The following is an 18,882-nucleotide window of genomic DNA, read 5'->3' as shown; positions in this document are numbered from 1 at the left end:
CTTTTTTCTATTCTCCTTTCTATGCACAGAACATTTGCTCGTTCTTTAAGATCCAATTTAAATACAATTTTCTCCAATCACATGTGGAGTATACTTGTGTGTGTGTGTGACAACTTTCCACTCATCCTCCTAAATAGTGACCACAAGTTTTAAAGTCCAAGTTTTCTGCTTTTTTCTTTTACAGTTTGCTGCTATTAGCAGGTCTCAGTTTAAGAAATCATCACTTACAACAAGGTCAGGAAAACTTTTCTCCCAGAAGAAAACAAAATCTTTTTTTTTTTTTCTTTTCCACGTTTTTTATCAACTCTATCTGGAACTGGTTTTTGTGTGTCTCTGCTAATCCTAAATCAATAGTAGACTTATGAATCAGAACAATGTTTTCAATGGTCCGGTATGCTTATGCCTACCTTAGCCAGTTCTGTGGCTTTAACTTACGTGCTGAAGTCATCCTGTTTTTAGTACCAAAAAGAGTAACTACCCTGCTGAGAATGCTATGCAAATAGCTTCCCTTCACTTACATGTTCTTACAAAAGATTGGAAGAACCTACTTACTGTGCAAATTATATTGGGTGAAAAAGACAAAGTAGCTGAGACACTATGTGAACCACTGGAGAACTTAACCACAATGACATAAAAAACTGCCTGTCTGCACAGGCAGTGTGGTATCGTGAAGACGAAGCTTTGAAATCATTATGATCTGGCTTCAAATTTTCACTCTGCTGCTACCCAGCTTTATGGCCTTCTGCATCATTTAACCTCTTTCTGGTCTCAGAACTATAACATGATGGTAGGTCGTACTTTCTGGATTATTGACAAGTTTTTGTTAAACCACTTGACTGTAATATTCATAGCATAGTTCCCAAACGCAAGCAAACAAATGATAGCCAACACTGTGCACCTGGATAGATATACAAACACAGGATGATGCTAAAATTAAAAGAGTGTAACACGAATCTTGAAAGGTCTTATTAATAAAAACAAACCTGGAGCCAGGTATTGGGATGAATGCTGAAAGATCAGAGAAGCAGAACAAGCCACAGCTAACCTCACCTTCCCAACTTCTCAGCCTATCCTGTTTCCTCAAACTGGAAACCTCTGAGTCATCATCCGAATGGATCTCACCTGAACTGCTGCTAAAAGCCTAAAAGCTAAAAAGCCTCTAGTTCCTGGTCCTCATGCCTTATATATCTTTCTGCTTCCTGCCATCACTTCCTGGGATTAAAAGTCTGTGTCACCATGCCTGGCTGTTTCCAGTATGGCCCTGAACTCACAGAGATCTGGATGGATCTCTGACTCCCAAGTGATAGGATTAAAGGCGTGTGTGCCACCATTTTCTGCCCTCTATGTCTGTCTAGTGACTGTTCTGTTCTCTGACCCCAGTTAAGTTTATTAGAGTGCACAATATACTGGGGGACACAATATCACCACAAAAGAGTAACAGAAAAGTCTAATTCTGCTGGTAAATACTGATAGAACAAGACAAGATAACTAATGCTCCAGTTCCCAAGACTTCAGAATTTTCTTGTTAATTTAACTATATGCTAACTGGCCTGGCAGAAATGAAACATTCTAAAGAGACACTTTGTATTTCTGAATTTAACAGACTATTGAAACAATGGACCCAAAGAAATGGGAATTTCTCTAGCAATCTCATGTTCAGAGAAGGAAAAGGCAACAACCAGAGTGGGAGCTTGTCTCCCAAAAAGAGATTTCACCCAGTTCTAACAGCATATGAAACCACCTTACAGGGTGAGACTGAAGTCCAGGCAAGAATGAGTTAACTGTGAGCAGGACCACACCTTGACTACAGCTACTTAGGTGTTCATATCCTTTGCCTCTATTTAAACCCTGGTCTATTTCTGATTTGGAGGGGTTCACATCTTTTTGTCCTTCTTTCTTCCCAATGTAGCCACATTGAATACATTCTTCTCTACTTTACACCTTTAATTGGCTTTCTGAGACTAGGTGGCCAGACCTGATTTAGGGCACAGATTGTGATTCTCATGTCTGATAAAAGTATCAGCTCCGAAAATCTCAGAAAACAGATGAACACCAACAACAACTATATAGTTATAATGACTATATAGTCAGTTTATAAAACTAATTCTTAAGATTTACATATAAGCCATTCAAGCATTAAGAGTGACTAGAAAAATTCAGAACCTCTTCAAAAAACAATTCACCAATTTTCTTTTCATTCAGCAAAATTTATTTATATAATTAGAAAACCCAGAGCACAAAAGTTATATTCTATCACACAAGCATAAATCTCTCTGCAAAAATACACAAAGATTGTTTTATTTCTTGGAGGTTCTGGATCACAAATAATAATAAAAGTACCATCCTATTATAATTTCCCAAGAATAATTTTTTAATAAAATCAGGACCTAGAAGTAATATGATAAACAGCACCCCCTTGTGTCTCACTTTTTTAAAAAAGGTATAAAGTTTAGAGCTAGTGTCTTACATGGCAAGAATATAAAACCCAAGACTTAACCTCTGCCTTTAAGGAATTCAAAGGCTACTAGGAGATAAATTGCTTTTACTTTACTAAAAGATATTTTAACTTAAAAAAATATCAAATTAGTACTCAGACAGTTTAATGATGATAGACATAATCAGGAAAGTGACACATCCACATATAAACAGGGCCCCATTTCTCTTCTTACAAGAACATCCTTGTTTCATCTTTAATAAAAAAAAAAAAATCTGCGAGTCTATATCATACACAGGCTAAGAAGAAGCTACTACAAGACAGCTTAGTCTTCAGAGACTTAAACTCTCCCACCATCTCCCTACAAAGGGATCTGTCCTAAGAAATGTTATTAGACGATTTGTCACTGTGCAAACATCACATAATGTACTTATACAGAAATGGCATAGCCCACCACACTTAGGTTGTATTATACACAGAGATAATGCAAACTACTATTCCTAGTGCTCTGATGAAGGACCACTTAAGATTAGGGGCTGAGAACGCAGCTCAGTTGGCGAAGTGCTTGCTTAGCATGCACAATGCCCTGGGTTTGACTTACAGCACTGGATACACTGGGTGTGGTGGTATACCTCCATAATTCCAGCAATCTGGAGACAGAAGCAGAAAATCAGAAGTCCAGGGTCATCCTTGGCTATACAGTGAGCACAAGATAGCCTGGGATACATGAGACCCAGTAAAAACAGAAAACCCAACAAGAACAAAGGCCCCTTAGATCAAGCAGAAAAGAAAGTAATGCAGTTAAGGGATATAGTAAATAGTAAACTTGTAAGGTTGGTGCTGATGGGACACAGCATACTGTTTTAGAGTAAACTCACAAAAGAAACAGATAAGGGTGGACTGTAAAACAATAAAAAAGTATGGTGTGATATGCTCAACCAGTCACATAGCTGTTACTGAGTGTCCTAGTAGCTCTGCCAACTCCACATAGTCTAGAGACATCCGAGAAGACTCTCAACTGACGAACTGCTGGGTCAGACTGGCCTGTGCACATGTCTGGGGGGGGGGGGGGTTCAACTGCTAATTGCTATAGGAAGGCCCAGTCTACTGTGGGCAGGACCATTCTCTGGGAAGGTGGGAAAAGTAACTAAGCATGAGCATGTGAGCAAGACAGCAAGCAGTGATCCTCCATGGTTTCTGATTCAAGTTCCCGCTATCTCGAGTTCCCCCAGATAGGCTGTCACTTGTAAGCGAATATAAACCGTAACCTCCCTTAGTTGTTCTTAGTTGTTTTGCTTTTGATCAGAGTGCTTCAGCAACAGAGAGAAACTTACTGTTGGGTACACACACACACACACACACACACACACACTCTCTCTCTCTCTCTCTCTCTCTCTCTCTCTCTCTCTCTCTCTCTCTCTCTCTCTCGCATGCGCGCACGCACGTGCGCACGCGCGCGCACACACACACACACACACACACACACACACACACACACACACGCATATATATTTTGGTTTTTCAAGACAGGGTTTCTGTGTAGCCCTGGCCGTCCTCAAACTCAGAAGTCTGCCTTGCCTCTGCCTCTGCCTCTTCTGAGATTAAAGACTTTCACCGCCACTGTTCGGCACTATCGGGTATATTTATACCTGTGTGCTATACACAGGTAATGCAGGTAGCCCCTTTACAACAGCATCACCACAAACATGATAAGGTTTATGATTTCACTGAGTGACAGGGACTTTTTAAAATCCATTATGGGACAACTGTCATGCATTCAGTGGAAATGATGTTGTGTGGCTCCTAAGTGCACTTAAGAACACAAGCATTAGCATGTCTATACTCAAAACTCAGCCTTGCCTCAACTCAGAAATTTGGAGCAGTCTACCTAGCACCAAGCCTCAGTTTCTCCATCCAGACATAATAACGATTCCTATGTTATAAGGCTGTCATAATAATAAAATGAGTAACTATCAAGTACTTAGAATGTCTCATGAAAGAAAGCACTGCACACCTTGGCTATTGGTAAAATACACACAGATAAGTAAATACAAACGTGCTCAAGGAAAGATAAAAACAAACGTCACACAACATTCCCAAGCAATAGCACTTATGTGGCAGACCTCTTAGGATTTCTAGGCTAAGAAAGGATTTTCTGTCTGCATTTAGGAACTTTTGTTAAAATCCATGAGGAATGGATCCAACTGGTTTGGATTATAAATAATGAAGTAAAAAAGTTAAATTGACATGTTATGCAGTAAAAAGGGATAGGTGTTAGCACATGCCTATAACCATAGCACTCAGGAAGCTGGAGGAGAATTGTCAAGAGTTTAAGGCCAGTATGAAATACACAGTGAATTCCAAGCTAGCTGGGCTACTGTGTGAGACCCTGTTTTAAAACAACACAAAAGTAGACTAAGGAGACATGAAGACTACAGACACAGCCTGAGTCTACCTCTGGGGAAAAAAAAAAAAAACATTAAAAATACGACTGGCAAATTGTAAACAAGGTATACAGATTTCACAAAGTAGTGTATCTATGTTCATTTCCTTATTTTGTGACAGTTTCTTTTTACTTTTTGAGACATTGTCTGTTCTACAGCCAAGATGCTGTCCTAGAACTCAAAATTCCTGCCTGGTCTCCAGAGAATCAGGATTTCAGGAACAGGCTAATGACTCCAACTCCCTAATCTTAATAATTATACTGTATTTATGGAAGATGTTAAATTCAGGAGGTCTGAGTCAACATACATGGTATATAAGAATTCTCTGTACTATGTAGGACACTTTTTGCAAGTATAAAATAATTTCAACTTTTTAAAAAACATCTTTACAAGGTCAGCAAGATGGCTCAGGGGTACAGATGCTCTCATAAACCAAGTCTGATGGCCTGAGCTCCACCCAGGGAACCACAGGGAGAAGGAGAAAATCCCTGCAAGTTGTCCTCTGACCTCTAGACACATGCCACAGCATGCACACACCTGCTACTATGTGCAGGTACAGACAGTCAATAAATGGAAAAATAGTTTCTGAATTTTTAGAAAAATTTTTTTAATTATGCTCAAAGAGCACTCTCCTCTACATCCAATTCTTACCTTAAAAACCAACCATTCTATACCAGGAAGCAACAAGTTTACCTTATGTCCAAATCAACAACAAAAGTAATAAAAGCTCGTGTTTTTCTGAAATTTTCATTGAATAAAAAAAAATAAACTTTGGTAGTTTCCAGCCCCAAAATGTCTTGCCTAAGTGCTTCAGTTACTGGAAGTAGTAATGATGGATGTTTTATAGTCTATACTCCATGCAGGCTACTTATATTCAGTACCTCTAGTATAAAATTCAGCAAGAGAGATATGTGCTTAGGCAGTTATAGAAAAGAAATCTGTAAAAAAAAAAAAAATTGAAGCTAAGTAATTTACTCAAAGTTACACAACTGTTGCATTAGCTAAGACCTAAATTCATACTACTCCACTGTGACTCTATCAATCTGATGGTCTGACATCTTCCAAGGGATCGAGGTAGCAACACAGTACGTAGATTAGGGAAGTAGACATCATCAATCTCAACAGGTGAAATATAAAATCTAAGTGATCATTACATTTCTAACTACTGAAAAATATACATTTCAACTGTGAAAACAAGACAGGAAAGAGATTTAAGGAATCTGAGCAATTCTAACTTAATGTGTTTATAAAAACATCTTCTGGTTTACACACACACACACATACATATTTCACTCATATTCTTACAAACATATGCATACATACGCATACATGCACACATATACATATTTTCACTAAAAATGGAAAGCTTAAACTATTTTGACTAACAATGTAGAAGGCAAAATTTTCCTGAAACGGTTCCTGAAACATCCCCTCTAGACTGCTCAGAATGGAAGCCTGCAGGCCAGTGTTCCCTGTCTCCATAAGGAAATGTATGGGAACTTACCTTCCCATGTGACCAGAGGTTGATTTCAGCTCAACAGAGGACTGCAACTATCCACAGTGCTTTGATACCGGGTAGTTGGTTTTTCCCAATCTTTTAACAAGTGGATTCTAAACCTGGATAGGCCTAGCTTTCAAGAGCGTATCTGTTACCCACTAACAAGAATGCTTTCAAGCCACCCTCACTATAAAAGAGGAAAATGATGGAGGCAGGGATGGCTCCATTAGCACATGGCAAAAGGCAATTCCATAGGTCAGTAACATTCACTTCAGTGTAATTCACTATAGGATAAAGGGAAGGTTAGAAGATCTTTTTCAGCTCAGTATTCTTTGCTTATCAATTGCACCAATTAAGCCTACTATTTCTAAAAATTTTTTTATTTTTAACTGTGTGTGTGTGTGCGCGCGCACACGTGTGTGAGTGTGTGTGTGAGTACGGTGCCTGAAGAGGCTAGAAGAGAGTGTCCAATTCCCTGGAGCTGAAGTCACAGGCAGTTTTAAGCCATCTGATGTGTGCATTGAGAACTGAACTTGGCTCCTCTGTAGGACTAGTACATGTTTTTAACCGCTGAACATCTCTTCAGCTAAGCCCTTCTTATGATGTATGTCACCTTGTAAAATTCATTCCAAGACCTTTCCAGCCTCCGTCTCGGACCCGGCAGCCGCCACGATGTTGATGCCCAAGAAGAACCGGATTGCCATCTATGAACTCCTTTTCAAGGAAAGAGTGATGGTTGCCAAGAAGGATGTCCATATGCCCAAACACCCCGAGCTGGCCGACAAGAACGTGCCCAACCTTCATGTAATGAAAGCAATGCAGTCTCTGAAATCCCGAGGCTATATGAAGGAGCAGTTTGCCTGGAGACACTTCTATTGGTACCTTACGAACGAGGGCATCCAGTATCTCCGTGATTACCTCCACCTCCCTCCGGAGATCGTGCCCGCCACCCTGCGCTGCAGCCATCCTGAAACTGGAAGGCCTCGGCCCAAAGGTCCAGAGGGTGAGCGACCCGCAAGGTTCACCAGAGGGGAGGCAGACAGAGACACCTACAGAAAGAGTGCTGTGCCCCCTGGTGCCGACAAGAAAGCTGAGGCGGAGACAGGCTCGGCCACTGAATTCCAGTTTAGAGGAGGCTTTGGTCGTGGATGTGGGCAGCCACCTCAGTGAACTTGAAGATTGTAATGTTTTGATTAAACTTTAAAGAAAAATGCAAAAAAAAAAATTCATTCCAAGACATTATACAGCATATAGCATTTATACATAAAGATGTATAAATGTTTCTAAAAATAAGACAGAAAAAAGAATTATCAATTCAGTTTGTGTATTAAGTCGGCCTTTATATTCCTTTCTTATAAACATATGATTTGATGAAAAGTTAACTGAAACATCACAGGCATTATACAGAATATCTTTTCAATGTTCACACCTATTTGGCATTATTATTTGCACCATGAGAAGAAAATTAGGGTCAAAGGTTGTACACCTAGTACACGGCAGAGCCTGAACTTTAAACACAAGATACCACACTGCTTGAACGCACTGACCTTTCTAACCACCCGATCAGCTCTATAAGCAGCATCTTCAAAAGAAGTACATTTTATAGACAAAAAAAAAAAATCTAAGATCTATAGAGATTAAGTAACTGCATGAATACTATACTAATTTAACACAGCATCCACAGTGAAATGACCTCACAAAAGCTAGTCTAGCAGTGCTGTGATCGCAGCCAATATTACACATGGAGCTTTAAATTAAACACACATCCCAACACCATGGTTCTTCCTAACTAAACTCAATTTTTCCACTACAAATGAACCAGGTCAATGCTGTGGTAACTGCTAAATGCAATACAGAAAACCACAGCAGAAATGTAGAATTATTCATTATCATGCTTCCATTATCTGTGTGGCATAATACACAAATTGAGGATACTATGACTGCTTATAAATAACTCAAACGACCCACATTAATATTTAATGAACTTGTTCTCACTGTGTAAATATTTTAACATTTCCAATATACACATGCAGCAACAGAAAAGACTCTTAAGGCCAGCTATTACATATCAAGTCATCACATTAGAATAGTATATATCAAGAATAGAAAAGAGGCCTGGCATGGGGGTGCACGCCTTTAATCCTATCATCCAGGAAGCAAAGGAGGATCTCTGTGAGTTTGAGGCCAGTCTGGACTAATAGAGAGACTGTCTCAAAAACAAACAAACAAACAAAGATTTAAAAAGAAATAAAAAAGGCTACTCTTTCTATCCACTTAGGAGCAATTAAAACAAAGAAATAGAAGCTATTGTCCAAGTGAGTGACATAATGGCATCAACTCCACAGAGTGTATTCAAATGCTTCTTCCAGATTTTACACAACACATAAAGGCAAACACAAGCATACTTTAAGAACACCAAATCTTCACACACTATGTGCTTTTCAATGATTATTTGAATAGTATTCTTTTTAATACTTGAAACATCAAAATTACAAGTATATGCTTATAAAGAGATATTCTGATGTTTTCTTTATCCTCTATGAACATGCAAAAACAAGTGGGTCTCTCAGCTCTTCTAGGGTTCTCATTTTCTACTTTTGATTTTTTTTTTTACATTAGAGTTGTAGTCTTACAACCAGAGGGTGAAAACAATCAAGAAAATCAGTTCTAAATAAGCTCTGAATAGCTGTTTGATGAAACAGAAGCAAAAACGATGAGCTCCTCAACTCATCTTTGTTCACTCAACCACGTTATCATGGCAACTGGCTCACACATGTTCAGTGCCCCCTCTTAAGCAATAAAACAACTGGGAACCAAGAGCAAAGACACGAACATGTTCAAGGTAATGACAGACTCACTACCTGTTAGGTAAATTACACAACTTTTCTTTTTTTGGTAACACAGTAAGCTGACCTGTAATATGCCAAAGGTCTTATAAAAATAGCTCTAGCTTTTTTTTCTTTAGAATTTTATTTTTATTTTTGTATATTTTACTTTATTTTGTATCTGAGTGTGTATTTGTGTGGGTACCTGAGGAGGCAAGAAGAGGATGTTGGACCCCTTTGAGGTAGAGTTACAGGCAGCCGTGTGCCACTGAAGGTGGGTGCTAGGAACTGAACTGAGTCCTCTGCAAGAGTACCTTTTAACTACCAAGCCATCTCTCTAGTTCCTCTAAGTCTGCTTTTATAATAAGCAAAATGATACAACTCTCCTGAAATACTCTTCTGCACTTTATCTAAAATAAAACAAATTATCAGGGTGGAACATGGTTAGCACATGTAAGGCTCTGGGTTTAATCAATCTCATTCTCTCTCTCTCTCACACACACACACACACACACACACACTTCAAATCCCATCACCACTAAAGTTACTAATGTTTGAGCAATCAAGCCAAAAACATTAGCAAAACACAACAGACATTTTCCTTTTCCGAAAGCACCTGACAGAATGACTTTAGTTCTGACGTACAATTCTTGTCCTCTGACAGTTCCTCCTCTAACTCCCTTCCAAGACGCAACAGCTGTTCTGTAGATGGGCCACAACATCAAAACCTAAAGCATACAAGCACAGAGTACTTCTTTACCACTAAGCAAATTCACATCCACTTTAATCTTTCTCAATAAAGCAGACTGAATCTTAAAGGAGTTCCTTCTCTTGTTAACTCTAGAGACTCTAATGAATGGCTAGCTTAGGTAAATAAAAACCAATACTTTAAATGTGGCATGTGTTTACCATTCTCTTCAGTCATGGACAGCCAACAGAGAAACAGAAAGCACAGACAATTATTTTCTACAGAAATACAAAGTTTTAGAATAAAACTATAATTGTATATCAAATAAATTAGTAAGTGTAATAATGAACTCAGTTAGAAGGTAATGCAAAATATAGCCCTGATCAGTCCTTCTCTGTTACCAAGCCATATAAAACCAAAATCTGTCTTTTCTTTCTTTACTAGGAAAGTACACAGGGAAGCAAAATGGTGATTCTTCAGTGGTCCTCAGAGCTAAAAGGACAAACAACCAAGCATCTGAAGTCAGTTATTGCAAGCTTAAATTTTCTTTGAAATCTCTGCTTAGAGCTTTAAATGTTATTTTAAAATTATATTCAACTTTATCCTATAGGTTTATCTTAAAATATCATTTTTTTCACCACCACCACCAATTAAGGAAGAAAGGAATGAGGGGAGAAGGGAGAAACAGACACACAGTAAATGCTTACCATGATTACTTTGTGATTTCATGTAACTGATACCTGCCAAAATACTCAAAACTCAGTGCAAGAAATTACAGATCTGGGAGCTGGAGAGATAGATCAGTAGTTAAGAACATGTAAGGCTCTTTCAGAAAACCTTAGTACAGTTCTCAGAATCTACACTGGGCAGCTCCCAAGTGCCTGTGACTCCAGTTCCAGATGTTCCAACACTCTTTTGGCTTCCTTGGGTACTCATATGCACATGCACAGACAAATACATAAAAATAAAATCTTAAAATCTTAAAACAAACAAAAAAGAATTACAGACTTGTCAAGTATGGTAGTGCACACCTTTAATCCCAGCACCCATGAGGCAGATCTCTGCGAGTTCGAGTCCAGCCTGACCTACCTAATAAGTATGAGGCCAGCCAAGACTACATAATGAGAACCTGTCTTAAAACAAACAAACAAACAAACAAAAACCCAGAATTACAGGTTTAAGAATAAAGTAATATACTTATAGCTCCACTATCATTTATTGTTTTTACTTATTAACAGTTACAATACCAAAAGCTTTAGTCTTCCCACTTATATTTCTAAGATTGGCCATTCAGTAATTTCTCATTTAAAATCCAGGGATGCTTCCTTCCTGCAGATTTAAAAATCCGTAACTCAACTGAAAAAGAAATCTTTTACATGCAGCTTTTCCCAGCTTACAACTTACTGATGCCACATCTCTGTGTACTATTCAGATAGAAATCAAACAAACAAACAAATTCTGTGTATTTCCTCTTGATAATCTTGATCCGATACAATTACTTGCATCACTTACATTTAAATTTTTAGGAATTATTCACTAGTGTGTGTCCGCCCGCCTGCCCGCCCGAGCCCACCCACATGGGTATATGGGGTTAGAGGACAACTTCATGGATGTGGGTCTTTCCACTTTGGGTCTGTCCAGCAAGCTTGTACGCCAAGTGCTTCTACCTGCTCTCTGGCCCACAACTACCTTTTTAAAGTTAAAGTTTTCTTCTTCTTCTTTCTTTAGCTTTTAGAGATGGTACTGCATATAAACTGAAAACATAAAAGTCCTCAGTACATATAGAGGGCTTAATGACTCTCACAAATTAGCACATTAAGCAGAACTCAGATAAGAAAATGTCAATAGCATATAGTGATAGTTATATTTTATTTTCTATATAACTATTCTAATTAGCCTTTGGGCTTTATTGTCAGTTATTTTATGCTATATACTGTATGTGGGCATTAAATTCATTCATTTATTCACTCATCAAACAATTATTGCTTGAAGACCTACTATTTCTTATATAAATCAAAAATAACGCAATGCAATATATAGTTCTGGTAGATAAGCCAATAAATAACATAATTATGTCAACCATACGGCATATAAAACGGTAACAGGTGCTATGGAAAAAAAATACAGCAGATGGATGTTAGAAATATAGAGGGGATTTTTAAAAAGCATGGCTGGAGATTTCCATATTGAAAAGGTAGTATCTAGGTCAAAATCTGGAAGAATGACATGGAGCCAGCCAAGTGGGTATCAAATGAAAGGACACTCCAGGTACAGAAGTCAGCAAGAACCAACTGTGAAAAAGAAGTATGCCTGTTACATCAGCAAGAGGCTAAGCACATGAGAAGGGGGCAGAAGGAAGATAAGCAATGGGGGCAGGGTGGGTGTTAGAACACACAGGCTCCAGGGTAGCCTCTAACAAATGGGCAAATGTGGCTTTTACTCTAGTCAAGAGGAGGTTAGGAAGAGTCTAGAATAAAAGGTGTGATATGCGGCATACTGCAATGGCTGCTGGCTGATGTACTTAGTAAAGACCCAAAAGAGTGGAAGCAGGGAGACCAGCCAGGGAACTGCCACAATACAGGTAAGTGTGGTAGCTTGGACAGGTGGTAACAGTGAAGAAGGTAGGTAGCAAGTGGTCAGACAAAGATTGACTTCAGATGGAGGCAGGGCACAGAGAATGAGACCTTAGGACAAGAAAGTACTCAGGTTCTGCCTCCTGCACGGGAAGAGTAAAGCTGTTACTAACAATAAAACAAACACTACAGGAAATACAGATTTCAGATCTACCTCAGATTGGAACACAGGAAGCTTGAGATCTTCATATAATACTCAAGTGGAGACGTCCAGCAGAAAATTGGGCTTCACAGTCAGTTATTCAAAGGAAAGATCTGGGCTAAAGATTAAATTTGGTACCATCAATACACAGATAGTATTTGGATCAAATCACCTTAGCAAAGGAATAAAGCAACAAAAAGAAGATACTCAAGACAGAACCCTCGGACATTATTAACAACTAGAGGTAGGTGAGATGGAGAGGCCCCAATGAAGTAACTAAAGGTGCAGGACAAAAACCAGTGAAGAAAACTATCCTCAAAATCAAGTAGAGAAAGTACTCATCAAGAGTGAAGCATCTGAATCAAGACTGCTAAGACCTTTGCAATTCAGCAACAAAAGTGCAGGGGGGCAAAGGGGTTTCAGATCTACCTTTTTTTTTTTTTTTAACAAAATATTTTGCTGTCAAAGGAGAGAGAAAAATTAAATCAGTGACAGAAGGGGAGTAAAGGTGAGAGAGCACAGTGTTGGCTGAGGGAACAATTTAGAAGAGAGGATAAAATGATACGAGGAGGGAGGGGGTGCTGGAGCAAGAGGAAGTGAAAACTACTATAAAAGGAGCACAGTGAGGGTCGCCCTTATAGAACACACACAGACAGGTAGGTAGATAGCAAGAGCTTGCCAACGTTCTCTTCTGACTGCTTCTATTTTGTTAGTGCTCTAGGAAGTGAGGTCTAGCTAGTTCTGAGGAAGTGACGTTAGGGTGAAAAAAAATGGACCACAGAGATGAACTATATGATCAGTGGACAGCACTGCTCACTTTCCTCTACATACTTTCACACATGTGAGCACAGGCCAGGAGTTAAGTGCATAGAAGGCTATGCACACTGTGACTACCCATGGAATCTAAACTGAATAAAGACAAGAGAGACCCAGGTCTGTAGTCGGAGCTTTTCTGTGTCCCGGCCTGCTGGCGGTCTGGACAAATCTTTCCCACTCACATCCCCCAAGTAAGCACACAGAGGTGTATATTAATTATAACTGCATGGCCATGACTCAAGCCTTTTGCTAGCTAGCTTTCACATCTTAAATTAGCCCATAACTATTAATCTATGTATCGCCACATGTTCCGTGGCTTTACCTGCGTCCCATTACATGTTGCTCCTTGGGCGGCTGCCTGGTGTCTCCGCCTTCTTTCTGTCTCTCCCTGTGAATTTCCCACCTGCCTCTAAGCTGCCTTGCCATAGGCCAAATAGCTTTATTTATCAACCAATCAGAGCAACACATATTCACAGTGTACAGAAAGACATTCCCCCATCACAGGTAGGATCAGCAAGAATGACAAATATGTCAGATGGACCTAGAGTAAGAGAAACAGAAACATGGAAAGATATGAAGACGGCTGAGAAGAAACTGAAACTGAGATAACAGTCTGATTTGCAGTTTGTATAAAAACGAGGTCTACATATGAACAGAAAGCTAGGGCAGAAGGCAAATTCTGAAGGGGTGTCGTTCCAGGTTTGAAGACACGGGGCTACTGAATGCTATACATGTGAGCACCAAGTCCCCAAGAACTTTCACACATGCAGTCTTGGACTATCTTTTCAAATCTGTCACACTGACAAACAGCCTTGGAAAAATAGTGTCTTCCTCCAGAGGAAAGGACAAGTTTACCTTTTCCCTTAAAGAGAATCTCATCCTCCCCAGAGCAGATATGATTTACCCATTATAAAGAATTTCAGCTCCCTAAGCCGGGGAATCCCCCACCTGTGTGATGAGCAGGCATCACCTAGCTTCTTCACAGCCAGCCAGTTTTGAGACTCTCACTAGTTCTGAGACTGAGAACTAGTACAGGCAAATATTAGTATGGTTTGGGGTGTTTTGTGGATAATGCTTTTGCTGTTAATAATTCTAGAAGTCTCTGTCTCCACTTCTGCCGCCATCCTTTAAACTAGGTTAACTTATCAGTTTGCAACTGGAGGAAAATCTCCAACACTTGTCAGTTGTTGACAAAATCCTCAAGGCATGGGAGGTACAACGAGATAAATACAACTAAATATGTAGGAGGAAGACTAGTCTGATAACAGGAGATGGAATCTAGAGACATTTTAAAAGAAAATATGCTGGAAGAAACAAATACAACATCTCTAGGCTCAACAATATGAAAAAGCAAACAAACACACGCATGCACGCATGCATGCACGCGCATGCACACAAGCACACACACACAACCTATTACTTGTGAAGGTTGAAGGCAATGACGAAGAAGCAAGATTGAACTTCAAGAATTGAAGCAGTGTTAACAGATGAGGTTCAACCATCAGCATTCTTACTACTGACCTTGAGTTCTATGGACATTACAAAAGCTTTTCGGGAGACTAGGAATGTGAAGTCTTTAGGGTCAGATTTGGACATACGCAGAAACACTCACAATCTTGGGCTCCTTGCAGTAACTCACAGGAACAGAAAAGGCGTGATGAAATTAGTTGTAATTAGTCCTCATCAGATTAGTTTCTATATCCCTTGACATGGTTTGAACTGGATCATGGGGGCACTGTCTTTCTAGGTGAATAAATCTTCTTACAAGTTCATAGCTAACCAGTCTATCAGGAAGTGGACCTAGCTGGAGGAAGGGGCCACTGGAGGTGTCTTTGAAATGTCTATCTTGTCCCTGGCCCTTTTGCTTCCCAGCTGCCATGAGGACAACAGGGTTCCTCTGCCATGCTCTTCCACTACGCTACTGCTTTGCCATGGACTTCGATGCAGTGGGATCAGCTGGCAGACTGAAACTTCCAGAACTATGAAGCAAAATAAATCTTTCCTCTAACATGATTTATGTCAGGCAATATGCCACAGCATACCATCTAGTATCAACTATGGAACACTTCTTATCAAACAAAATATTTTCACCAAATTTTAATCTTAAGTTTATAAAAATATAATAAAAAAAACTAATTAAAGGTAGTTAAGATGCAACTGTTAACTTACTTGAATTAGATCTAAAATGCCAAGCTCACTTTCTGAGGAATCCACACAGAAGACAAAATATAGTGTTGCATAATGTCTATAAATCAGTTTGTTGTCAGATCCTCCAATTAATCTAAATGACAAAACAAAATAATTAAAATGGTGTAGGGAACAAAATACAGAACATTTCATTAGCTCAAGCAAATTTGCATTTGTTAAAACCTTTTATAAAACAAAATGCAACAATGGCATAGCATTCAAGTAAACTTCAGAAGTTAAGTAAATTAAGACAGCAATATTGTAGTCTTCAGAAATGTCAAGTAAAAGAAGCCAGTACTTAATTTTAGTTAGTTATTCATTTAAGTATTCACTGGGTAAGTACGGTGTGCCAGGCACTGATAGCACAAGAGAGACAAGAAAGTTAATAGGTAAGGGAAGGTGTCACACAGAGAACCAAGGCAGGTCCTGACATACCCCTTCTGAATGGACACTGAGAAAGAAAGTAATAGTTAGGCTGACATCTAATCATTAGGGGTGGGCCACGGAAAAATGAAGAGAGGAGCACCTTGGAGTAAGGTAGCAATGGCTGAAAAGAGTCTTTCATCAAGACAATATGCACTTTCAAGGAGACAGGAGGCCAGTAGACAAGAGTAGATTAGTAAACAATGAGGCTAAAGGAACAGGCAAAAGCCAGATCACAGAGTATGTGCAAGTGCTTTTGCTTACAAGATATAACTTCATAGGTCACAGTAAAATACACAGCTTAAGACTGATTATTAGCTAGAAGAAAAAAAAGATTATTTCTTAAGTTTTAGACAGATGCTCTTTAAAAATATTGTTCTCAAATCGAAATGTAAGAACACTGGGCTAATGAATACTCAATTCTTCCATCAAAAAACTTTTATTCGTATTGATTAGAATTCAGCAGTTTTAAAAGAATTTAGGAATCATCTGAGGCATCTTATATATTTCCAAATACACTGTAGCTGTATAATAGTCGAGTTTATAATACCAAATTTACCTTCTCAAGACCACTTCAACATTAACATAATTTAAAACTAGGCTACATACAATCAGAACTAAGAGAGCATATTCACAACAATATAGGGTGTGGCATTTTTCTTATTCCATAAATATAACACTAACCTTACAAGCTCTATAGAAACCACTTCTCTAAGTACATACTACTTCCTTGTCCTGTAAGAGCAAAAATAAATAATCTTGTGGGGGTGGGGGGTGGGATGAAGGATTCTTACTATGCTGTTACTTGTCTAGAGAGGATTTAACTTCAAAGTCTGTATGTGCACTTCAAACATTCTGAAATTGGTTATGACAACAGTCACAATTGTTCCCTGAAGGGGTGAAATAAGCACCTCAGCAATTTCACTATAGCTTGTCTTTTGTTTTGTTTTAAAGACCATGCTTCTGAAAAATGTGTTATAAAGTAAATTAATGCTCAGAGAAACTAAGGACCTCTACAAGGCAAGTCCACAGTTGGCTTTGAAAATACAACTTCACTTTAAACAAGTCTAATACTGATACAAACTCTTGTATGAAGCCTTAGTTAGGGTTTCTATTGCTATGATGAAACACCATGACCAAAAAACAAGCAGGGGAGGAAAGGGTTAACTTGGCTTCCCTTTTCACATAGAAGTCCATCACTGAAGGAAGCAGGACAGGAACTCAAACAGGGCAGGATCCTGGAGGCAGGAGCTGATGCAGGGGCCATGGAGGGGTGCTGCTGACTGACTTGCTCCAAATGGCTTGCTCAGCCTGCTTTCTTATAGAGCCCAGAATGACCAGCCCAGGGATGGTACCACACTGGGCCTCCCACTGATCACTAATGAAGAAAATAACTTACAGCTGGACCTGATGGAGGCATTTTCTCAACTGAGGCTCCCTCCTCTCTGATGTCAAATTAACAAAAAAAAAAAAAAAAAAAAAAAAAAACTAGACAGTACAGAGGTAAAATACAGTATGTAAAATTTTATAAACAGAAAGTCCTAATTTTTGATATCTTCTTAGACCTAATATTTCATTTTAGAGGAGAAAATGAAGTTCCAAGGATTTGAACAATCTGACCCAGGGAACTGACTAGCCAGGTTCAAAACCAGAACAAGGACAGATGAGCAGGATGAGCAGCCTCATCTCTGGCACAGTAACCACTTCCCATTTTTATATGGTTAGGAAAAAATCTCAATCCAAAGCATAATTCCTATCCAAACAGGGCCCTTTCTATCACTCTGGTCCTCACCACTCTACCTGTGCAATGCACTACGTGAGGGGGAGTCTGTGAGATAAGGTAAAGGGCTAAGAGAAAGAAGCAATAGCTGTGGCAAAGACGACTAGATTCCTACAGAGGCTGAACAGAAGCAGAACAAGTCGTTGTCTTGGTCATTAAGTTAGAGTCTGGAGGGGTTAACACCAAAACCTACAAATTATAAATATGCATTACATGTTGAAGTACAGCATGATAGAACATTTTAAAATGTAACTAAAGACGAGTTGGCTGCTGATATGCAAGTAAACTTCCCACATGATTAAAAAAAAGCGTATGGTCAGACAAAAATGGGTTCTGTTGCCTGACATATAATAACAATATGCATCTTACCATTCATGAGGCTTTTCTGATACTTAGTTTAATTCCCAATGAGAAAATATTAAGTGTATTAATCATATAACTGGGGAAAAAGTATTTATGGAAATATTTGAAGGTAAACTGCTTTCAATAGAATCCATTCATCTAAAGTATTTATTTAGAGTTTGGGATGCACATCAGTAGGAAAACACTTTCCTAGCATGCACAAAGCCTTGGGTTTAATTCCCAATGCTGCAAACAATGAAAAAGAAAAAGAAGTATTTACAGTATTTGTTTAGTTTGCAAGCTAATTTTTTCATTTTAAAAATAGAAACATCTACTAGCTGAATCTATACTAGGGTTATATTAGGTACATAGATAGATTTGAAAAACAGACTTGGACTTTGTTTATAATAAAACAAAGGATATGATCTGAATTTTTATGTGCATTCACCCTAGGAATCCTATAGCCATTGGAAAGAATGATGTTTCAGACGTTTTAAACATCTATTCCGTTTATTTATTTGTGGATGTGGGTGTGGGTGTGGATGTAGGTATGTCAAATGACAACTTGTTGGAGTACGTTCTCTCCTTCTACTACGTGGGTCCTAGGGATCGGATTCCGGTCGTCAGGTTTGGCAGCTAGCAACTTTCCTAGATAAATTCCATTTCTCCA

The 18,882-nt window shown here is 38.9% G+C and overlaps 1 protein-coding gene and 1 pseudogene across 7 annotated transcripts in view; one reads left to right on the top strand and one right to left on the bottom strand.

Moving 5' to 3' along the window:
- Ap3s1 (adaptor related protein complex 3 subunit sigma 1) overlaps positions 1–18,882 on the bottom strand; it is a 62,480-nt gene that overhangs the window by 30,898 nt on the left and 12,700 nt on the right. For 6 of the 7 annotated variants that reach the window (XM_076555218.1, XM_076555220.1, XM_076555223.1 and 3 more), the window contains exon 3: positions 15,650–15,761. The exons of the other annotated variant lie outside the window; for it this stretch is intronic. In XM_076555218.1, the coding sequence (XP_076411333.1) occupies positions 15,650–15,761 (112 nt within the window). The remainder of the gene's footprint in view (positions 1–15,649; positions 15,762–18,882) is intronic. 7 annotated transcript variants of the gene reach the window in all.
- LOC143269583 (small ribosomal subunit protein eS10 pseudogene) lies at positions 7,015–7,601 on the top strand (annotated as a pseudogene).

Source organism: Peromyscus maniculatus, chromosome 19, assembly GCF_049852395.1.
Source record: "Peromyscus maniculatus bairdii isolate BWxNUB_F1_BW_parent chromosome 19, HU_Pman_BW_mat_3.1, whole genome shotgun sequence".
Taxonomy (NCBI): Eukaryota; Metazoa; Chordata; class Mammalia; order Rodentia; family Cricetidae; genus Peromyscus; species Peromyscus maniculatus.
This window is presented reverse-complemented; position numbering and strand designations above follow the sequence as displayed.